This window comes from Neovison vison, chromosome 9 (genome assembly GCF_020171115.1).
Source record: "Neovison vison isolate M4711 chromosome 9, ASM_NN_V1, whole genome shotgun sequence".
Classification (NCBI taxonomy): domain Eukaryota; kingdom Metazoa; phylum Chordata; class Mammalia; order Carnivora; family Mustelidae; genus Neogale; species Neogale vison.
Window position 1 is genome coordinate 3,653,105 of NC_058099.1, and position 23,757 is coordinate 3,676,861.

General features: G+C 55.5%; 1 protein-coding gene across 5 annotated transcripts in view; it reads left to right on the forward strand.

Annotated features, from left to right (window-relative positions):
- The window catches only part of AK8 (adenylate kinase 8), a 137,680-nt gene that overhangs the window by 13,094 nt on the left and 100,829 nt on the right, over positions 1-23,757 (forward strand). For all 5 annotated transcript variants that reach the window (XR_006386356.1, XM_044264616.1, XM_044264614.1 and 2 more), the window contains 2 exons: positions 3,992-4,060; positions 23,364-23,445. Coding sequence is in view for 4 of the 5 variants with exons in the window: in XM_044264616.1 (XP_044120551.1) it covers positions 3,992-4,060; positions 23,364-23,445 (151 nt within the window). In the remaining variant the exon portion in view is untranslated. The remainder of the gene's footprint in view (positions 1-3,991; positions 4,061-23,363; positions 23,446-23,757) is intronic.

Sequence of the window (23,757 nt, forward strand, 5' to 3'; positions counted from 1 at the left end):
AGACCACAAGCAGGCAGAGAGGCAGGCAGAGAGAGAGGGGGAAGCAGGCTCCCCGCTGACCAGAGAGCCCGATGTGGGGCTCGATCCCAGGACCCTGAGACCATGACCTGAGCCGAAGGCAGCGGCTTAACCCACTGAGCCACCCAGGCGCCCCTGCTCTGGGATATTTTAATTGCTAAGGAACGTTCTTACTGAATCCCTGCAGGAGGACAGATGCTCGAGAAGCTTCCTGGTCCAGAAGTTCCGTCTTTGTGGCCCACGAGCCTCTCCTGGGCCCTGCCAGACTCAGTTGGTCTGAACCCTGACGTGCGGGGCGGGCGTTTCAGACGCTCCGCAGGGAATTCTAACACGGCCCCACCCGCCGCTCCCCTTTCTCAGTGTGGTTGTCGCTCTTACAGCACAGTCGTCACCCAGTCAGGCTTTCCTGGGCATGTAGCTGTCATATTAGGTCACCACAGCCAGTCTGTGGAATGGATCAGTGACGCAGGCTCTGAAGGCAGGTCCGACGGGAGGGAGCCAGAGCCGGGCTCTTCCCAGCTGCGGTGTCGTTACTCCTTCCAGTCCCGCTGGCAAAGTGAAGATCCGGGGGAGCCCGGTGCAGCCATGGCCCGCCTGCCAGGCTGCTGTTTCCGTTAACATCCAAAGAAGAGAACGCGCGCCGTCTGGCCCTGCCTCCGTCTACACCCGGCGATGGAGGGCTCTCCGGTGTCGCTGAGGATTTCTGGGATCACCCCAGTCCCGTGGGTGGCCTCCGCCTGCTCCCGCCATGCCCTCTCCAGGCTCGCGGCTCCGTGTCCCGGAGGCCACGCTGAGACACAGCGCGCGGGGCTGGAACCCTCCGCTCTCTCGTGTTCTTCATCTGCCACTCCAGGCGGCGGTGGGAACGGGCCTTGCGGAAGGTTCCAGGTTCCAGGAGGTGCTGCTTGTGGCCCGTGAGAGGGCGTAGGTCCGAGGGCCGTTCTCTCTGTGAAGTCCGTTGGCCTTTGTCACTGCAGGGTCTCTTCCGGCTCGTGTCATCGCAGCGAGGAAGCCCAGGTGTGAGAAGTGAAGGGAGGTGCCCGAAGGGGCAGAGCGGGGGTTCCACCTGCCACCACACGTGGCCGCCTAGGCACCGCAGCAAACCCGCACGTCACTCCGTGGGGGGCACCTCTGAGGTCGGCTGTTCGGTGGGCTTTGGGAGCTGGACCGAGAGGAAAGGTCAAGCCCAGCCCATGCAGCCAGCTCTGCCCGTGATGAGAAGAAAGCGGAGACGAGAGGCTGGAGCCCTGCATCTGACCGGGGCCTGCTCTGTGACCGGCGGGGGTGTCACAGGGCTTTGCCGGTTTGTTCCTGATTCTCCCCACAACACCGGGCCTTGGGGGCTGGGGTGGGAGAGCACGGCAGAGCTCTGGGAGGAGGGAGCCCGATTCCTACAAAGACAGTTTGGCAGGACGCTGAGAGGCGCCCCCTGGAAGCCCGTCGCTGATGTGACACATCAAAGCTGGCACTGAGACAGCGCCAAGGCAGGGAGCGGCGGGGGGTACCCAGGAGGGGCTGTGCTCAAAGTCATGGGCCTGTCCCCTGCTGGGCAGGCTCCAGCAGTGCTGTGCCCCACCTGGACCTGTCTCCTTTCAACCCGTGTTCTTTGGCTGGCTGGCAGCTCCCCCACCCCGTCCCCCTCTCCCCATCACCCCTGCCCATCCCAGTACCGGTTTGCTGCCTTCTGAATGGGTGCCGTCAGGGACAGGAGACTAATCTCAAAGGGAAACGGCCCTCAGCATGGAAGCTGGCTCTGCCTGGGGTCAGCAGGGGACATGAGGGGACAGGAAAGGGCCACTCCCTGTTGACCCCCTTCCCTCACCAGCTGGGGTAAGTTCCCCAGGAGTGCTGGGAGGATAGGGGTGGGGCAGAAAGGCGCCCTCCCCAGCAACCTCTCCCCTGTGGGGGAGGGCTCTTGGGTACTTGAGGTTGCTTTTAAGACAGTGGTCCTCCGGGTGTGGTCCCCAGACCAGCAGCCTCAGCGTCCCTACCTCGAGGGTCCAGGCGGGTCCGAGCGCATCAGAGCTGAACCCCTTTGGGGACTGTCCCCCCACCGCCTGCGCCAGCACCCTCTTCCGTCTCTCAGAATCGCTCTGTGGGGCGGGGCAACCGATGCCCACTCGCTAAAGCAGGGCAAACATCCACGGTTAGAAGTGGTTGGGCACCATCTACTCCCCACACCCTCACTGCCGGGACACAACGTGAGGCGTGGGCACACTGGCACGTGTACCCTTTCTAAGCCAGCCTGGGCAGCGTACAGCCTGTTGGAGAGGTTCTGGTGTCCCGGCTCTGTTTCTCCAGGTGCTCTGAAGGCAGACATGACAGCGTTCCCGAGGCGGGATCTGGTCTCCAAACCCTCACAGTTGCTGACTCTAGAATGAAGGACCTAGGCTTTGCTCCAGTGTCACTAAAATATCACCATTAGCCCTAAGGATACTTTGGGAAATTGCCTCCCCCCTCCCCCTGCCAGGCCTACATGGTCCCACTCTGGGGTTCCCCAGCTTGCAAAAAGGAGCAAAAGGTAGATTTCTCGCCACCTGAGCTGGGCACCTCTGTGTGAACCCAGTGCACACACGAGGACCCTCGTGTGCACCAGGCAGGAGCCCCTCCCCTCCTGGGGGCCGGTCAGCCCTGACATAGCTCGGGGAGTGCTGTCCGGGGCTGGCCTGGGAGTCTGCTTTGGCCAAGCATTGGGGTGTTTGTGAAGAAGCACCAGCTTTTAGTGATCTTAGGTCAAGGGGACACGAGGGAGTGGGTTTTCCAGGCATCAGCTCCAGGGCATTCAAGGTTTTGTTAGAAACATCAAACTTGGTTGTGAAAATTGGGATGCTGATTCTGGCCAGAGAAAGTTCAGGAGAGAGACAGAAGGTCGGCCATCCTTAACTTCCTCCCTGCACACCCTCCCGCCCCCCACACCCGTGCCTTTGCAGGGCCCAGGGAGAGCATAGTGCTGAAGAGGCAGGGCTCTGGCTTCCCTGCTTGGGTTGAAGTTCAGCCTCTGCCCCTCCCTGGTTGGGAGGGGGCTTCACCTCTCTGAGACTCAGCTTCTCTATCTGTGAAAAGAGAGTACAGGTTGTCCAGAGTTATAAACATCGAATAAAGTGGCTGGGCACAGTGCCCCGCACAAAGGGTATACTCAACAGGTCATCAATACTATTTATTGAATGTATTCCGGAACATGACGTTTCGTTAACTCATCAGCTCGCAAGGGCATCCTCTTTCCTCGGCACTGACTCGAGGCTGGGGCAGAGGTGTGCTGGTCAACATTTGCCAACCAGCTCTCTGGGGAAAACAGCTTGTCTTCGCAGCATTCACCCATTCCCGGGAAATAAAGACTCCCCCACGGCTGATTTCAAGCTACCACCATGAGGTCTCTGAGCAGAGTTGGAAAGAGATGGGCCCCCCGCCCCCCCCGCCCCCGCACACTGTCTGGGGTACAAAGATAGTAAGACTCGGTCCCTTTCCTCCAGGAGCTTTGAGACTTCCTGGGGAATTGGACATGTGAGCAGACAGACCCCTGGAAGGCCTTGTGGTTGGAGCAGTAACAGAACTCACTGTTAAGGGTTATGGCGGCTCCTAGCCTGGCCTGGGGAGGGTCAGGGAGGACTGCCGGCAGGTGGTGGCTCTTGGGCCAAGGCTCCGAGGGAGCCTGGAGTCACTCAGGTAGGGTGGGGGGAACGTCTGAGTGGAGCCACAGGATAAGCAAGAGTGGGGGTTGGTGTGCACGTGTGGTGGGGGCTGTCAAAGGGGTGGTTGGTGGAGAATGAGGCTCAGGGTAGGGGTGGGGGCTGCAAGGTGGGCCCGGGCTTTCCAGAGGCCTCTGGACATCAGTCAGGGACTGGGGAAGCTTTGTGTCAACACAGCCAGTTCTGCAATGCTCAGCTGAGCCGCCTGGCCTACCTACCAGGCACGTGTCCTTTTTGGCTCGGTATACGAGTTAGGACCCTCATTCTGCTTGTTGTCTTTCCTTTAGAAACTGTCCAGCGCGCTGCTCGTCAGTCTGATCCAGGAACGCCTGAAGGAGGAGGACTGCGTCAGGCGGGTAAGAAACCCGGTGTGCGGCGGCTCGGGGGCTCCCTGAGAGAGGGGCTTTGCTACCCGATGAAGGGAGAGCGAAGGGCAGGGGTTCAGGTCCCAGCACAGAACCTGCAGAAGACCAGAGAACAGACCAACCGGATCTCGGTGATGTTCAGTCTGTGGGCGTGGGTTTCGCCTTGGATGGCGCCGAACCACCAGCCGGGGAAGTCTTTACTGCCCTCGTTCTTGAAGGGATTTGTCCCTGGGTCCAGAGTTCTACACCCGAGCTTGCCATCCTCAACCTCACAGGGTCCCGCCTCCTTCCGGCCTGCGGGGGTCAGACGGAGGGCGGCCACCCAGGCTCCCCCTGGGCATCCTCGGGGGCTGTTCTCGCTCTCACAGTCAGTCACCGTTAGTCCGGCATGCGTTCCTTCGGACTGATTCTTTTGGGCGTTTGTTGAGTTTCTTCAGTTTATAAGTTTACCTTTTCCTCCAAACTTGGGCAGTTTTTGGCCATTATTTTCTCCAATAGTTTCTGGGCCGTTCTTTCCCCCGTCTCCTGAGGCTCCAGGGCCATAAACACCAGCTCTGTGGTTCCCTCTGCGGGCGCTGGGCCCCATTCTCTGTTGGCCTCCCCTCTGCCGTGGATCGGATCATTGCATGGAAGCAGCTTTGAGGCTCACTGAGGCTTTCCTTTCCCTTCTCCGTTCTCCTGTCGGGCCCGTCCAGGGAGCTTTTAATTTGGGTTGTTGTTTCTCAGTTTCCAGAATTCCATTTGGTTCTTGCTGTCTTCTGTTTCTGAGACTGTCTATTTGCCTGTGCGTTTACTTGTTTGAGCTCCATTGTTATTATTGGGTCTTAATATAGATACTTCAGTGGGGGCTCGCGGGGGATCCATCAGTTGAGCGTCCAAGTCTTGATCTCAGCTCAGGTCTTGATCTCAGCGTCATGAGTTCGAGTCCCACATTGGGCTCCACACCGGGCGCGGAGCCTTGCTTAAAAAACAAAAACAAAAACAAAACAAAACTGGCTGCCTCTGAGTTGGTCTTTTCCCACATGAGCTGAGATTTTCCCAAATGTCCTTGTGTTGCATGATTTTGTAAACTGACTCCACTCCCAAACTACTAGAATTCATACAGCAATTCAGTAACGTGGCAGGATACAAAGTCGATGTACAGAAATCAATGGCTTTCTTATACACGAACAATGAAAATACAGAAAGGGAAATTAGAGAGTCGATTCCATTTACTATAGCACCAAGAACCGTAAGCTACCTGGGAATAAACCTAAGCAAAGAGGTAAAGGATCTGTACTCGGGGAACTACAGAACACTCGTGAAAGAAATTGAAGAAGAGACAAAAAGATGGAAGACCATTCCATGCTCTTGGATCGGAAGAATAAACATTGTTAAAATGTCTATACTGCCTAGAGCAATCTATACTTTTAATGCCATTCCGATCAAAATTCCACCGGTATTTTTCAAAGAGCTGGAGCAAATAATCCTAAAATTTGTATGGAATCAGAGACCCCGAATTGCTAAGGAAATGTTGAAAAACAAAAATAAAACTGGGGGCATCACATTACCTGATTTCAAGCTTTACTACAAAGCTGTTATCACCAAGACAGCATGGTACTGGCATAAAAACAGACACATAGGCCAGTGGAACAGAGTAGAGAGCCCAGATATGGACCCTCAATTCTGTGGTCAAATAATCTTCGACAAAACAGGAAAAAATATACAGTGGAAAAAAGACAGTCTCTTCAATAAATGGTGCTGGGAAAACTGGACAGCTATATGTAGGAGAATGAAACTCGACCATTCTCTCACACCGTACACAAAGATCAACTCAAAATGGATAAAAGACCTCAACGTGAGACAGGAATCCCTCAGAATCCTAGAGGACAACATAGGCAGTAAACTGGACATCGTTCATATTGTTGTGAGGTTCCGGGTCTTGTTTAAATTCTGTGGTGGGTGTCGGTATTGTCTTCGCAGGCCACTGGCTCACTGGGGCTCGGGCTGCAAGTTCCAGTCACCTGCTCTGTGTGCTGTTCCCCTCCTGCTTCTGTCTTCGAAGCCTTTGCTGATTCCGTGCGGGGCTCTGCAGCTCTGTGCTGTGCGCGCCGCTCAGCGGGGCCCGGGTAGAGGTCTGCGCTCTGCTTCGTCTCTTGGTGTCTTTAGAAAGCTGTCTGGGGTCACACCCTTGCACGCACAACCTGGGGGGAGCCCATGAGTCCATAAACAGTTTCATCTGGTTGCTTGCCTGAGCTGCTCTCTCTGCCATTTCCACGCAAACTTCCGTGGTTCTCCTCTTTTTGGTCTTCTGGCCAGAAAGCTGGGACTTAATTTCCTGCTCTGTCACAGGCTTCCTGCGATGGTGGCCATGTGGCAGGAGAACCGCAACGCAAGGAGAGGAGAAGTGAATGGGGCTTGGCTCCATTCTCTGGGGACTGCAGGGGAGGGGCCCCTGCTCCCCTCAGACCTGCAGGCACCCTGTGTCGTGGCCGCTGCAACACGGTGGCCGGGAGGCTGGGGTACAAGAAAGCGGAGGAGAAAAACTCGTGGAGATGTCCCCCGCATCTGACTGTCAGGGGTGCCCTCTCCTGCCGCGCAAGCCAGACATGGCTCTCTTGGTCCCCACTTCTCACCCACCGTCGGACCAGGCTGGGGTGCTGGCTTGGTGGTGTTTCGAATCCCGGTCTTCTTTCCGAATTCACCTACTACTGTACACTTTCGTGGTTCCTTGCGGGGCTGCCCCATGCCTGCGGTCCCTGCCGGAGAGCTGCGTCCGGGGGGAGTGAGAGGGTGGGCCCTGCGGGCCTCCTCCTGCCCAGAACCACAGCCCGTGCGTCATCTCATATTCACGCGAGCGCCCGCACGCGCACTCTCCCTCTCTCTCTTGCCTGAAATTCCTCGAGAGGCCCCAACCCGGGAAGATCCCCGCACATCTCTCTGGAGGAGCCGTTCTGGCCGCCTCTGTCCGCGCCGTCCTCAGCGCCGTGAGTCAAATCTCGGGAGAGCCACGGAGCAGCTGTGGTCTGGGTCTCAGAGTCTGGTCGAGACGGTGTGTCTTCCTTCGAGTGCAGGTTGTGCCCAGTGAGCCGATGGACTCCACCGCCCGGCACAGGCCAGTGCCCAAAGGGCCGAGGCTGTTCTAAACTGGGGAGAGGCAAATGTTCTCTGTCAAGGCCAGCTCGTAACTGTGGCCCCGGGTTGCAGCTGCTCAGCTCTGCGGTAACTTGAAAGCAGCCGTCTCAGTGCATAGGTGAACGGGCACGCTTTGTTCCGGTAAAACTTTGTTTACTCGAATGGGCAGCAGGCCGGGCTAGGCCCAGGAGCCACAGATCCCGCTCCCTGTTCTAAGTGACAGTTCCATGAGATCATGCAAACTTCTGCCCTTTCTCTTCAGTTCTGAATAAAAAACTGACTCCCCCCTGCTCACCATGGACCCCCACCCCACACTCTCGCCCCAGGCTCCCTGTCCCCTGTCCCACCTGATCTGGCCCGTCCTCTGGGATGGGGGCAGTGGGGTTCAGGGGTCATGTGGCCCCATTGAGCCAGGAGGAGCTAGGGCCCAACAGGAGGAAAGGGAGGCGGCAGGGCTCAGGCTCCATGTCCAGCCTGGAAGGGAGGACGCCCTCATTCTTCCAGACCCAATTCCCACTCCCACCCCAGCCCCTTGGGTTAGGTCTCAACAGAGGCCGGCCTCCGCGTCTCCTTCCCATTAGGCCTGGGGCAGCCCTCCAGGGCAGCCCTGTCCCTGTCCAGGCACCAACCTGCTGCTCTCTGTCTAGGATCTCCCTCCCACCCCACCCCTGGTGAAATAAAGCCACCTACCCGCACCCCCACCACAAACACAAAGCCAACTTCTACCCTCCAGCAGTGTTAGAAGGAAGACCACTGAGCCATAGGCTCATTTTAAGTCTTGTTACCTGCCCCCAAGCCGGTGTGGCTACACACCCTCCCAGATGACGGCCTGTTGCAGGCACCACATGGTCCTTGCTGCTGGGACCCTTCCCCTCTGCCTCAGCCCCCCACGAGCAAGGTGGTCCCTTGGCCTTGAGTACCATCTATAGTTGGAGACAACACTGCATGACCAAAGCAGGCCCAGCTGTGAGAAGGGTCATGAGGGCTGCTAACCAGGCCAGGAGAGCCAGGTTGTTCCAGAAGCCTCCAGAGATGGGGCTGGGGTGGTGTGTGGAGAGACTGTCTTAGGCAGAGGCAGAATGAGGCTCGGGTCCCTTCCGTACTCAACCAACCTCTGGCCAATTCTTAAAACTGACCCATCCATCGATCACGCTTTTGAAGGTTTCCTCTCTTTTATCTGGGAGATGCGGAAACAATCCCTTGTCAGGAAGGAAGGGGGAGGCGAGGGCCCCCTAAGCGAAGGGAACCGGGCTGGCACGCTCCCATACAAAATGCTCTATGCGTTAACCTGTAATTGATTATGAATTTGCCGAGTCAAACGAGAGTCTTGTACCGCAGCTCACCGGGCCGGAGGCATCCGGGTCTGCTTCTCTTCACGAAGCTGCTTCTCCATTGTTCAGAGCAGTGCTGGTCCCACTTGGCCAAACACCGGGTGTTACTCCTTTGGTATGAGTGTACCCAAGTCACCCAGACCTGCACCTGCCTGCAGGTTGGGCTACATTTAAAAGCAGAGCCGGGGAGGGGGGACCCCTGCCAGGCTCAGTCAGTAGAGCATGTGATTTTTGATCTCAGGGTCCTGAGTTTGAGCCCCACCTTGGGTGTAGCGATTACTTGAAAATAAAATCTTGAAAAAAGAAAAAGGAAAAAAAAAGGCAGAACCACAGGGACACAGCCCTCCTTGCATGTGAGGCACATTCAGTGCATGGGGAGTTTCCCGAACCAGGGCCTACCTCGCGGTCAGCTGTGGCTCTGAACACAGTAGCTCTCCAGTTCCCGCCCCGGGGGTCTCGCCCGCCCTGAGGATCGTGGGCTCCTTACCAGCCGCAGCCACACCCCGGCCACGTTGCTGTCCCAGTTGGGGTGGCTTCGTGCTCTGTCTCAGTGTCACCAAAGATGGCAGGGTCTCCGCATGCCTAGTTCAGATTTCCTTTTAAGATGCTTACGATGCCAAACCACCTCGTGATCCAGGAGCTCGAGCCAGAAGAGCCGCGTCCTGGCTGTTCCGCTCCCAGGTCAAGCACTGGCCTTCCCTGGCCGCTGCGGCACAGGAGAGGCCCGGAGCCGCAGCCCAGCTGACCGCAGGGACCAGAAAGGCGACGGATCCTGCCGGGGGACCCAGCTCTCGACTCAGACCCTCGCTTTGCTTCAGGCCATGCATTACTCATTTTCCCGTGACTGAACCTTAGACAGACAGAACAGTGTTATTTCGTACAAGGGATTTTCATAAATTACCGCATGTTTCTGGTGCATAAACGTTCAACCTGGAGTTCAGAGGCGCGAACTTGTGCAGTTGGATCATTGGTGCCTTTCACCGGGGAGAGAAGCTGCCCAGAACTCGTGCCTCAGAGATCCAGGCACTGGATCCACACACAGGATCCATCTGGACTGGGCTGGTTTGGTCATGGAATTTCTGAAAATCTCTGCAAGTCACCGGGTCCTGGTTTCCGGGGTAAAGATGGTGCTTCTCTCTGTGATTTCAGTGAGACCTCCCAAACTTGCCTTTGGTGACCTAGAATATTTTCTGAAACATGCATTTACTGACTATAAACCTTCTTGAGCTTATCTAAAAGTTTGGCACTCGACTGTTTGTACAGGGTCCCTGCGGTGTGGACAGTGTGAGACCTGGCAGCCCCGGTCCTTGCTGGCAGCTACCACCACCATCGACATGGCGATAATATTATTAGTGTTATGAGTTAGTTGTGTTGTAAGTGATATCATTATTGGTTGTATTGTACTGTATGACTCTATTGTTCATTATAATTAGTACTCCGGGTTGATTTAATTCTATTTGTTTAGTATGTATAATGACATTACTGGGCATCACCGGTACTCCACTGATGATGGCGCTTAGCTGTCTGGTCTCCAAGGACTCGGGGCGCCTGGTCTGGCTCCTTGCTCACCGCACCACACTCAGGTCCCTAGGCCTCGAGGCTGCCGTCGTCCTCCCCTTGATGGTGACCCCTGGTGGGTGTGTAGGGCTGAGGGTCACATCTGCGACCTCATTCATCTTGGCCCCCGCCCCCTGGAGCAGGCACTGCGCTCACGTCACTGAGGGGTGCAGAATCTAAGACTTGCGGAGGCGGCATATCCTGCTCGAGGTCCCGCAGCGAGTCCCAGAACAGAAAGGCAAACACGGAGTCGTGATTTGGCCACTCTGTTCTTGTCTCACCGGCCCTCACAGTGACCCTCCAGGGAGGCTTCGCTCCAAGAGGCCTCAGGTCCCCGGTCCGTAGAAGGACAAGCTTGCCTTTGAGCTTTGAAGCCCCTTCTGGCCTCACATTCTGATTCTGATCCTGTCCAAGCCATTGTTACCTGCAGAGCAGAGAGAGACCTCCTTTAATTTGTTTGAAAATTCCTTAGCTTCAAGGGGCATCCGGTACCTTTTTCATCTCTTCCCGGTGGAGACAGGATTTCAAGAGCAAGAGGTGAGGCTCCTAATTATGTGCTTTGGTTGTTCGGAAACAAAACAAACTCTCATCCAAAATAAACAGGCTTTCTTGCTTTTAGGGAGAAAAATGACACATATGCATATTCATTTATATGGTAATTATTATTATTTAGCTACACAGGGACTAGAATTGGTAATTTAGAGCACAAAAAGGAAGCAGGGAATAGCGTTCAGGGAAAAGTAATGCAGTCATAACCCATCAGGATTCTGTAGTTAATGTTGGGGGTTTTTCTTCTCTTTTCCTTTTTTTTGGGGGGGGGTCTAATGCAATCTCTTTGAAGAATTTGTTTGAAGTGACCATCAAATGCGTTAGAGAAAGAGAAATTAGCACTTTGTATTGGAACGAGGAAGAGGAGGTGGGCTCTACCTGCTGGGGACCCATGGCCTTTCTTTTAGGGACAGCCAAGGCCTTGACATCCGAGAGCTCTTCAGACCGCGTCTCTGAGGGCAGAGGGAAGCTAAGAAATGAGGCAGTGAGCTCAGGAAATTTGAGAGGAAAAGGCTCTAATACTGGAGAGATGCTAAGTCTTACCTCTCCAGGGTTTGGATCACAGAGATCGCGTTCCTTCTTTGGCCCTAATCCATCCTCACAGCTACCCTGCTTTCTTCCTGGCCCCCTCTTCATACCTCTGCCGTGGGGACTGCTCAACATAAAATGAACAAATTTATTTCTTGACTGCAATACGTTTGTATGGTTCAGAATTCAAAAGGAGCCCAAGTCCCCCAACTCCTGCCCCCCAGCCAATGCTCCCTTCCTGGAGTCAACGGATGTCAACACTCCCTTGAAAGCAACACCCCTCGGAGAGATGTTTGTATTCGAGACCTCCCGAAGTGGTTGTCTTTTTAAAACAAACAGTTATGGTGTCTTCTGCTGCCGAGAACCTTTGCTGTTTCCCACCCTCCCTGGCTGCCCAGTGTCATCCCTCTGTCCCCTCATGCCTGCTGCCTTTCACACCGCCGCCGCCAGCTTCCCCCGCACACTGAGGGGAGGGACTGCCTGTGGCTTCCCTGCCCTCGAGTCCACACCTCATGTAACCCTCTCCCCTTGAGTGGGAGCAGGACCCACAGAAGAGGACAGAGGTGAAGACGGGTCATTCCTGCGATGATGTTCCATGATCTAAGACTTAGAGTGCACTGGAGAGAGGGTCTCCTTACTGGCATGACAAGTAAGCTGCCTGTTGGAGAGGCCCACATGGGCAGCCTCTAGCCAGTGGGAAACCAGAGCGCAGGAGGGAGTTCTGCCCCAGCCTGAATGATCTCAGAAGCAGATTCCTCCTCGGTCCAGCCTCTGGATGAGAACACAGCCCAGCTGTCTCCTGGACTGCTGCCCTCCGAGACCCCAGCGGAGAAGCTGGCTGAGCAGCACTCAGGGTCCGTCCACAGAAACTGAGACGATGAACGTGCTAGTTAAGCCACCAAGACTGTGTGTGTTCCACAGCAGCAGAAGCCCGGTTCCCGCGTGCTCTACTCACTGCCCGAGCCCCCACCCCTGCAGCGGGGTGGCTGCTGCTCGTTCCCCAGTCTCCGGGTACAGTCACTTCCTCAGACCCCCCAAGCTCGCCGAGCCCCACGGAGCCTGCTGCCCTGTTACAGGCCTTCACTGCCTCCTCTTGCTCTCCTGCTCCTGCAGACCCGCCCAGGCATGGTGTGGGGGCAGGGACCCCGTCCGTCCCCATCAGCACAGAGCCCAGCTCCCCCCGTGGTGCCTGGCGCAGACGCCAAGCTCGGGAAGCATTTATGACATTCATGGATGAGAGAATGCAGTTTGGCTGATTCCCCAGTCTGTACCACCAGGGCAATGCGATCCTATCCTCACTCACTGTTGGCCCAAGGAGGGGAAGGTGCTTAAAATACATTGTGACCGTGTGGTTGAGTCCGAACAGCTAACGTTGGCTTCAATAACCGGAATGTGTTTGTCCCAAGGCTTCTCCGAGGAAAATATTTTGATGGTTGTCCTGGTGTGGTTTTATGTAACTTGTGGGGAGACCTGTTTAGTGACTTTCCTCATCCCATCCCCAAATTGTTTTCCATTATCAGTGCTTTCAAGGTCCCCCTTTGCCCTTGGCCCCTACAGCTTGACAGATTCAACTGCTGTGCCCCAAGAGGAGCACTGTGGCCCCGAAACGCCAGGGTTCAAGGTTTGAGAACCATCTTCCAATTCGATCAAGACGCCTCGTGCCTAGACTACCTACGCCCTCCCTCATCTTCTCTTTCACGGACTGGAACAAGGGTGGGCCACCAGGACGCTGGATTTTACAACGTTAAATGAAGGTTTATTGTAAAAGCAATGGTACCTTGTGAAGGAATATCAGTTTTTCTAAAAACATTGATTTAGAAGTCATCCTACCTAAAACCTTTTACAGAAGGAGAAACTGAGGCCCAGATGGAAGAAGGGACTTAGCTAAAGTCAGAGGACCAGTGGCCAGGATAGCAGGGCACAGTAGCCCCTGCCACACTGAGGTTCTGGGGCGCCCAGCTTCCGCCGGGGTCTCTGTGATGTCATGCCAGGCCCTTTCACAAAGGCACGTTTGTGTCCCCAGAACCAGACTAAGTTGGAAGGTCATGGGCGAGAAAGTACCTGGCTAAGAGGAGAAAAGGAATGTTTTGATGTATGGTCGCCTTTGGCCCCCCGCTGTGTGGTGGAGAAGGGAAGCCTTGTACCCAATTACCATGGCTTGTCAGATGGTGGGAGTTTATCATCCAGGAAAAGCCAGAGGCCCCTGTGCACCAGGGGCATGATTTATGGGCTCCACAGATGGCTTGTGTCTGCCTCTGCTGGCCAGAGCTGTCCCGGGAATGTCTGGGCTCCTGGGCAGCAGCTAGGAAGAAAGCAGAAGGGACCCAGTGGGGAGAGCCCCCCAGGCCTTGGCACGTCTCCTTGTGGAGATCCCTGTGATGGCAGGCGGAGGCGTGTGCTCCGGGGTCCACGGGGCTGCCTTGCTCTCCCTATTTGACAAGATCCTACAGCGAGTGCTCAGCACCGCGCCTGGCTCTGAGGTCCATGTAGGCAGGGTGAAGACGCTTTTCCCGTGCAAGGGGGGGCGGGTGAAAACAGGTCACGTAGGGGCGGGGGAAGACTGCTCCTTCGCACTTCCGCACACTGGAGTCCTGTGTGCTTCTGGGGGCGGCGTGGACCCGCCGCCCAGCACGCCGTCGGCATCATTACTCAGGCAAGTTCTGGAACGTCCCCAGTACCGCATGGATGAGAATTAGCAGTCTTTTAAATGTTGGGCCGGAGGAAAAGAAATCAATGAAATTTAAAAACCTGCTGGAGTCCATCTCTGCTTCTATCCATGCGCCTTGGTTTTTCTTTGATTCTGTGAGCTTCCACTGGGAATGGCGTTCCACCGCTCGGGAGGGGAGGACTAGCTCAAAGGTGCAGAGCATGAGGCCGAGCAGCCGGGCACACAGCTCGTGCCCCAAGGGGGCTGCTCCGGGCTGCCGGCAGGCATCTGCATCATGAGCCGGGCAGGAACTGGCCCTCTGGGCTCAGCAGGCCGGTGCCCTCCCGAGCTGCGTTCTGTGTCCCCGCGTGGTCTTTCTGCTTCTCAGACCCGTGATGCTTGGCGCCCCAGCCCAGGCGACGCTGCGCTCTAATGGACACTAGAAGTCAGCATCCTGCGTCTGTCCCTGATGTGCCCGAGGGGAGCCTGCGGGACATCATCCCGTCCGCACCCGGGTCACCCGTTCTAGCCAGCTCTGCCCGGTCCCCAGCAGTCGGTCAGGTCTCCCTAATGTCCCCACCACACGTCCGGAGTGGAAACTGGCCCCGGTCCGCCAGGACGTGTGGTCGGCCACATGGGGTGTAAACAGGCGGCTTCAGTGAGCTCCAGAAAATCACCTTGCCCCACGACTCGTCAGGCCTGTGGTCTCGGCGTGGTAGACGTCAGGGAGAGTGAAAACGAAGGCTGAGCGCTATGAGCCAAGAGCGGGGTCGGCCCACCGAGATGAAGACACTAGTGACGGTTCGCCGGCTCTTAGGAGCCCGTGGTGTGTCGCAGACGCTGGGCCAGTGTGAGGCGTTTTCTGACGGGAGCCACACAGCTGTCCCACGAAGGCGTCAACAACTAAGACTTATGGGCACCTGAACTGTCCGCGAGGACCCATTCCAGAAGCCTGCCACGTTCAGAATATCCGGCCTCACATCATCTCCCTCCTTGGGCTGGAGAAGGAGTGTCATTGTTGGACACCAGAGTTTGGTGACCGATGCTGACCTCGCTCCCCGAGTCCCCAGGCAGGGGAAGGTCTGCGGCGGGGGTGCTTGGGGACCTCTGTTCTTCATCTCAATGTCCTGGAGGCTCCCAGTTACGTCGCGGGAGAGGAGGGCATGAGGAGGCACACTTGGGACCGTGGACCCTGAAGTTTCAGATTTACCTGGCAGGCTTCCGGAGAGTCCTTTGCTTTCTCCCTTTCCAGGCACAGATGTGCGCTTTCCCGCCCAGAATGCGTGTCAGTGTTTACAGCGGGAGCACCGGCGGGTGGAGGAGCCCGAGTCCAGCCGCAGAACCGCCCCCCGTTTGCTTGATTTCTCCTCCCGCCATCAGGCCGCCATCCATCACCCGTCTTGCGTCCTCTGACGGGAGGAGCGCGGGGTTCCCTTGCTGTGTTTCGACACTCACGGGTTTACGGATGTCACGCACATCCTCTGAGGAGCGCGGTTTTATTGATCAACAGCTCCGCGGAGGTCCGGGCCGCGCGCGCCTCCAGCCCCGACGCCGTTGGGATGGCAGCGCGGCCGAGGGCGGTCTGGCCTCCGCTCCGAAAACTTACGGCAGGCGTCACGGCGAGGCAGGGCTCGGGGTCGGGGGAGTCGGTGAGTCCCAGGGAAAGCAGGTGACAGGATGCGGCCCCGAGTCTGATGTCTGAGCAGCCGTAACTTGGGTGCCGGCAGAGAGAGGGCCCTGGCGATGCTGGAAACGGAGCAGGACGGGGAGCCACCACGTGGAGCAGAGGCCGACCTCCTGAGAGCCGGAAACGTCAGCCGGAGGGGCAGAGCGGAGGGTGGCCGCTTCTTGTGCCCTCGTTCCTAAGCTCTTCACTCCTTGGTTCCTCGGTGAGCCGGCCACAACGAGCGGTGTGGTGTGGGCCAGAGGCGGGGACGCACGCCGGGCACCCCCTTTTCTCCAGCACCCACGTCCGCCAGACGGGATGCGAGCCCTTCGCCTCTTCGCATGCATCGTCGCATCTAACCCCACCTGCCAGCAAGGGTGGGCGCTCCCGGCTCTGCCTGCCTCGCAGACGGGACGTCGTCACAGCCCCGCGCAGCTGGGAGGTAGGGGTCCCGGGGTCCCCATCTGGCTCAGTACCGTCAGTCCGTAGGATTTGAAAGACATGTGGCGAGTCCCACGGTGGTTTTCAGCTGTATTCTGTACCATAGTCACTACCCGCCTTGAATCATTAGCAGACCGGAGACTGCCTCTGCCATCACCTGCGCGTCAGTCAGCGAGTTGGTCAGGACGCGAGCGCGGGTGTCCATTTCTTGGTGTGCCTTTCCTTTACTGAGACTTGGTGGCATTCGCTCGTGTCGAGACTGGTGACTTCTCGTTCTCTGAAGGCAGGATCGGTGCTCTCACGTTTTCTTTGCAACAGTTGGTTAGGCTGGGCTTTTCGGGGAGCAGCAGAAGGGGGTGGGGCCTCTGGAAGCGGAAGATCAGGGCCTGAGACGAGAGGAGCTTAGGAAGACCCGAGCAGGGGTGCCGGCCTCCCGGCACGTCGGGAGCGAATGCCCCAGGGAAGTGAGCTGAGCGGGGAGAGAGGGAGTAAGAGCGGGAAGGTGCTTTCTCCAGGGAGACAGAAGGACAGAGGGGCCAGCACGCTGTGCGGATGGGGTGGGGAGCGGAGGGACAGGGCCTCCTTGTGGAGGTGCGGCCCTATGTCACTCAAGGCCCTGCCCGCCTTGTGGGACCTGGCCTCACAGCTTCATAAAGTCACCCCGCTGTGGATTCAGCCTTTCTAAGTCTTGCGGAAATGTGCCCCCCACCACCCATTGCTGGTGGAGGGAGGAAGGAGCCGGTGTGCGTGAAGCACTGCCTTGGGGCGGGTACTTGACCATCACACTTGCTGTCCGTGACCTCGTGCGGTCATTTTAGTGATGTTCTTGTGGGTGGTCTCAGGCACCCACTGTGGATGAGGGCGCTGAGACCCGGGGCGGGCTTGTTGAGACGACAGAGCTGCGGGGTCAGAGCCAAGATTCAGACCTGGCCACAGCCCCATCTGTGGCCAGTGCGTTCCCTGCCCGGGGCCCAGATGGGCAGTGTGGGGGTCCTAGGTCGAGGGGAGCACTCCAGCTTGCAGGGAGGCAGGAACAAGGACTGGTTGCCTTGGTCTGGGGCCATGCCGAGCTCAGCGGACGAGCACGGAGAGGGAGGCATGCGGTCTGAGGAGCCACTTGGGGTCTGTGCGTGGGGGTGACGCTGCAGCCTCTGAGAATGAGGCTGGGGCTCTGCCAGCTTTGGTACCGGATCTCGGATGCCTCGCTCCACCTCTGTGGTCCGCTTGGGAATCCCCCGGGTGGTTCTAACTGCTGAGCAGACTTAGGTTCCTTGTCCGCCCCCACCGCCAGCGGCTGCCCCTGCTGCCATGTGGGGTTAGTCCCTTCTCTTCCCGATGGCAGGGAGCGGGCAGAATCATGCAGGAGAGCCAGCTGCATGGCCGGGAGTAAATTATGTCGTGATGTCCGGAGACCATCAGAGGCAGGCCAGTCCTGTTGTTGTCAGTTTTTCCTGCATGATTATTAATAATGGGCTAGTTACTGTTAAAATGTCTCTGTTAGGCCATACATGTTAGCAGTTCCCCCACTCAAAGTCACCTGGTCCACGCCTCTTGAGTCACAGAGGACATTCGATGCCTTGTACAAGTCAAGAGGTCAGCTGGGAGAGGAAGGGAGTTAAGACGGGCTTGGGGCCATGGGTGAGGCCTTGCCCCCCCAAGGGCAGACACGGGACCTGTTCAGTACGGAAGCACCGTCTCCTGCACGGGGTCTCGAACAGTCCAGCGAATTAACGCATCGATGGGGGAGCGAGTGAATGAACGGATCTTACCCCGCTGTAACGACACGATGACTGTTTGCCCATATGCTGGACCCCGACCTCTGGCCCATGCGGCTCTTCCCATTTCCAGAGAAGCAAACCGCCCATGGGGGGTGCGCTGAGCTGGGCAGTGGCACGTGGTCCCGAGTACTGCGGCGCGGGTCCCGTGTAGCCATGCCACGCACCAGACTCAGCTCGTTCTAATCCAGACGTGTTCTCCCCAAGTCCTCCACACTTGGAAAGCTTTCCTGTTCCTTTCTAGGAGGCCATATTCCTCTTTCCAAGAGTTCGCCTTCCTGCTTGAACCCTTTATAGTAAGTTCTCCAAACTTGGGCTGTGCAGCCGACTTGGACAACGGAGCGCACAACTCTTGTTCATGGGTTCAAGCTCCATGTTGGGTGTAAAGATGACCTAACCAAAAAAAAAAAAAAAAAAAGAATTACCTAACCATAAAATCTTTAAAAAGGGACGCCTGGTGCCTATCAGTTGAGCAGCTGACTCTTGTTCCGGCTCAGGTCATGAGCTCCAGGTCGTGAGATCGAGCCCCACGTCAGGCTCCATGCCCGGTGCAGGGTCCGCCCGAGACGCCCACTCTCCCTCTGCCCCTCCCTGCACTCGAGCTCTGGTGCGCACGCACACTCTCTCCGACTCCCTCAAAGAAATAATTAAATGAAATCTTTAAAAAAAAAAAAAGTCTTTCAAAAAAGCTGTACAAACTTGAAAAGGATGCCTTCTTGCAAGTAAGTAGAGAAAAAACCTCATTCCGCTTTCTCAAGTTTATAATGATAAAACCAGCCCCTTCTTTGTTGCCAGACACTGTGCTAATGTTGTGGGTGTTTGCTTTGGGTCCTATTGAATTATCCCAACAGCTGTGGCCTAGACTGAGAGCATCACCCCACTTTGCAGATAAGGAGGATAAGGCCCATTGTGGGGAGGGGGTGGTTGAGGTGACTGGTCAGAAGTCACCTGACTGGCGTGGCAGGAGCTGATTCCAAAGGCCCCGCTTTTCACCAGCAGATAATCTGACACCCAGAGGGCAAGTCTCATTTCGGAAGAGGGGGGACACCGACACGCCGTGCAATGTGGGAGAGCAGCGGCTCCATTAACGGGATGCGGTTGGATTATCTGTGTCCTTCATTTCCAACCAGAGCCCCCGTGTCTGAACCTGAGAAGGAGACGTGAGCCCAGAAAGCGCGTTATGGCTGCAGGGGGCTACCTTGGTGTCATCCCCGCCTTGGAGATGGGGCGGGACCGGTCCATTTGGGGACAGAACCGGGTGGTCTTCAAACTGGGCTTTCCCCTGCAGAGCAGCTCCAGGGGCACCAGCGACATTTAAAGTGAATTTGACTTGGGAAAAAAAAAAAAATATATATATATATATATATATATATATATTTAGCTATTTGGGAACATGCGCATCTGTGCTGTTCCAAATTTTAACACCCTGGAGCTCACTGGGCCTTTAACCTACAGACGGAGGAGGACCGATTGTCCTGGATCTGCGTGTGTGCAGCGGGAGCGGGACTCGGCGCTGCTGGTTCTTGAGGAGTCACTTGTGCACGTTCAGCCTTTTCCGAGCAGGTGCACGGCTGGTAGGCTGTGTTCAGAAGGCGGGGCCGAGCCCAGCGCGTGCCTCGTTGGTGCGGAGCCCTGCGCAGGGGCACGTTAGGGAATGACCTGTTCTGCTCCATTGGTAAACCTGAGTGTGGTCAGGAACCCCAGAAGGTGTTGTCTATTGTTTGTGAAGTTAAACTTTGAAGTAAAAGTTCATACCGGTCATCCTTCAGAGGAGCTGGATATGGAAACCATCCTGAGAGGATGAGGCGAAGGTGGCCGTGGTTTTGTATAAACCGAAGGACATGGCACTGGGGCCACCCGATGTGAACTTCTAGTGTATTTGTCAGAACGGTCTCCTTGTTCTCACTGTCTTTACAACACAGCCGTTTGCTAAACTCGACCTTTTCAGGTGCATTTCTACCTGGCTGGTCCTATGTCTCTTTTTCCCTCCTTGCCTATGTTGGGAAATCACCAAATAACTTCATTAGGAAGAAGAGGGGTAGCTGCCGGCCTATGGGGCATCTGGTGATGCTTCCCCTGGTTCGGACTTGAGCTGAGTGAATCCGATTTGTCAGGTCCAAATCTTCAGCCTCAGACGGCCCCTCCGGACCGCTAGGAATCCGCAGTCGGCTCCTGGAAACGTCTGCTGTGGAGCCTGCCGCGTCTGCCGCTGGAGCTGGGAGCCAGCAACGGGGCCCCCCGGGGGAAGCAGCCCACTCCGGTCTTCAGAGGCGAGGGGAGGAGACCGGGGGCCACGCATCAGAGAAGCAGAGTACCCAGAGGGCAAGAGTTTTCGGGCGTGAAGTTGCTAATTGCGCTTTAATAATAGTCCAGGAGGGCAGAAGAGGCCTGTGTTCACACGGAGGAGGACAGCCCGCTCCGCGTCGGGCCGCGCTCTGCTGGGCCTCGCCAAGTTCCCTCGGCTGGCTGGCTGCGTTCTTTCCCTTTTTTCATCCGTGACATCTGCTCGGTGCTTGTCCCTCCTGTGATCCCGTACCCCTCGCAGCTGTGCAGACCTCCAGCTTTGCGCTGGTGCACGGAGTGCCCCTGAGCATACGGCCTTTTTGATGTGTGATGAAACAGAACCAAGCCACGGGGGTATGGTGAGCGAAGGCATCAGAATATCAATTAACCTGCTCTGAACAAAGCTGCGGCTCCAGAGTGGAGCCGACATTTCACTGGAGTGTCAGGAAGATGGATAATGTATTCTAATTAGGGATTGACGGATACCTCCGCATCCGGCCTCTCCCGGTCGTCAGGCCCACGAACCCAACGAGTGGCCCATCACGGCACCCGCCGGGTGCTCTTTACTGATTTATGACTGCCCGCCTTGCCAGAATTTGCAGCCATGAACTTGCTCTCAACCCAAACTGCCGTTCTCTCTTGGAAGTGCCGTCCGTCCTGCAAATGGGTAGTTGCTCAGAACCCCTATAAATGCCGGAGCTCTGGGAAGGAAGATGTTTTCCAGGCGCTAAGTTGGGTGCTTCCATGTTAAGGACGCCACAAGCCCTAAGCTCCCTGCTGCGGAGGCCTCGGTCACTAACCTTCCTTCCCAGGAGGACTGACCTGGGCCGAGTGGGACTGAGGGATCTCCGTGGTTGCCTTTCCCACCAAGTGTGGGCTGTGCTAATAGGGCGTGAGTGCGGCCCTAAGGGGTCCCTCCGGGACTTTAGTACCTGGGTGATCAGACCATCCCCCGGAGTCTGATAAGAGTGACCCTGGAGAGCCAGCGGCTTGGGATTCACTTCTGAGCCCCCCACCTTCTTTTTAAAAAATTTCACATCCGCACCTGAATGAGGCACCGGTGAGGCCAGGCTAATTAGGGAGATGTTCCTCATTTTGCTGCACTTTTCCTGTGTAATTGGAAGGCCCGCTCTCTCCAGCGAGAAGTCGGTGAGAACTGTTCCCCTGAATAGTTCTAAAAGCTCTGGACCACATACTGGTATCAGCTGCAGTTTATGGGCGAGATGATAATGATTGCTTCTTAATGCAATATTAAAAGCGGAGGCCTTCCTCGGTGCTGAGTGGAGACTGAGTTCCAACCTTCTTTCTGCTTCAAAAAGGAGCATGGAACAATCCCCATCCCTGGTACCAGAAGCCATCAGTGGGCTCCCAGCCCCTCCCTCCAAATAAAGAGAAAATAAGGGGGTCTGAACGTAGCTAAGGTTCAGGAAATTGTGGCCTGGCTCCCAGAGCCACGCGCAGGGTGTTCTCAGATGTGGTGCCTCCCGGCCCCCGTGGCGGCGTGTGCATCTGTGGGTGTCTGCTCTTTCTAAGAGTGGCAGCCCAGCTCCAGGCTGGCTGTAACAAGGACTTGAGGGAGCAAAAGGCTGTTAAAAAAATTTTTTTTGCACTTTTGCTTCATTAGCTCTAGAAACCAGGGTTCCATAGGCTGCGTGTTTTCCTGCATAATTTAAGAAATTAATGAAAGCATGCCTGATTTTTCCAACACTCTTTACTCTGTAAATTTGTTTAGTTTTGGTTTTTTTTTTTTTAACTGTCAGTGGAGGCCATTGGAACCTAAATATTTTAATATTGAAGAAATGCACGCCCTTTTCTGGTTAGTTCCTTTTTAGGAACACATGGTGTTCTGTGAATCAGTTGTTGTGGGTTATAAATGACCGTGAATCTGAGTTCACCCCTATAGGCCCATTCTCTGACCTTAAGCAACTAAGTTCTCCTAATGATGCGAGGGAGGGGTGTATAGCGGGGATGGGAGGAGGTCCCCTTCTGGGGGCCAGTGTCAGAAACGCAGCCTCTGGAGTGGCCGCCTGACGCCTCACCGCAGAGGGGAGGCTGAGACCGTGGGCTGCTTTATTTCACTCTCACAAAGCTCACTTTAATAATGTATCTGGGCATCAAATATGAGCCATTAAAAAGTGTGTGAGTCACTCTAGACTCCTGGCCCGTGAGAGGACTTTTAGAAACTGTTTAACGTGAACCTTGCTGAGGGACATAAAAAATATCATTTCAAATGATGGGAAGGGAAGGCAGTGAGATTGTGCAAATGTCAGTTCTTCATACATGTATGTATTTAATGTCATTCCGAAATTCTAGTGGAATTTCTGTTTTTGAACCTGCAAAATATTTTTGCTGCTTACTTGGAAGAACACATTTTGAAAATAAGAAAAAAGAAGGAGGAACATATCCTATTCGATATAACAAACATTATGCAACAACATTTTATTTTTTTTATTTATTTATTTTTAAAGATTTTATTTATTTGTTTGACAGACAGAGATCACAAGCAGGCAGAGCGGCAGGCAGAGAGAGAGAGGAGGAAGCAGGCTCCCCGCTGAGCAGGGAGCCCGATGCGGGACTCGATCCCAGGACCCCGAGATCATGACCTGAGCCGAAGGCAGCGGCTTAACCCACTGAGCCACCCAGGCGCCCTATGCAACAACATTTTAAATGGCGTGAGGGGCGTCTGGGAGGCTCAGTCAGTGGAGCGTGCGATCTTGATCTCAGGGTTGTGAGCTTGAGCTCCCTATTGGGCATAGAGTCTACTTAAAGACATTTATTGTTTTTAATGGCATGAGGATGATTCTAGAGTCTACAGGCAGGAAGATGCCAGATCCAGCATGGTGTCAGCATTCAGACAGTGACAAAAATGACATTCGGAGGGGAAAAGATAGGCTAAAGCATCAGTGATATCCCCTGCGCTGCCAGACAGATTTTCTCCAGGATCATGCTTGACGTTGACAAAGACACAGGGAAACAAGTGACCGGAGGTTGGTTCATACACTGGCCAGTAGGTTTTGCAGAGTGACATGGCAGAATGTGTCAAAAGTCACGAAAGAAGGTGCCAACTTTTAGAAATCTATTTTCAGGGTGTACCTGGGTAGCCTAATTGGTTAAGCGTCTGACTCTTGATTTCTGCTCAGGTCATGCTCTCAGGGTCATGGGAGTGGCCCCGTGTCAGGCTCCACGCTCAGTGGGGCATCTGCCTGGGACTCTCTCTCTCCCTCTCCCTCTGCCTCTCTCCCCTTCTGAAAAATTTAATTTAAAAAATAGAAATCTATTTCCGGGATCTTCTGTGTGCATCAAGATGTACTTAGAGCGGATTTTAAAATGGTGGGAAACGGGAATGAAACTGAACGAGCGACAATGTGGGACAGATGAGCACCTTTCCGAATTCTCTGCCTAGGGCTGGATTCTGGATGGCATCCCTGAAACTCGGGAGCAGGCCTTGATGATCCAGACCCTGGGGATCACCCCCAGGCATGTCAGTGAGTAGCCTGCAAAGGGCCCCCTGGTCAGGGCTGCCGTGCCCACACCCCATGAGCGAGCATCTGCCCTCTATCTCCTGTTCCCAGTGCCGACCCTCAGCCCTGTCCCATCCTAGCAGGAAAGAGGACAACATTCTTGAATTTTTCATAAAGCTAAAGGCATTCGGGGGTAGCTCTTGGAAGAAGGAGGTTTTGTTTTGACCCTGGTGGTTCCTTGTTCTCCAGGAATCCCACATCTGAGAAACTCTCTTTAGGAAATAGTCCAAAATATGGCAAGGGCGTTCCGCACAAAGATGTGCCTTAGAGCGTTAT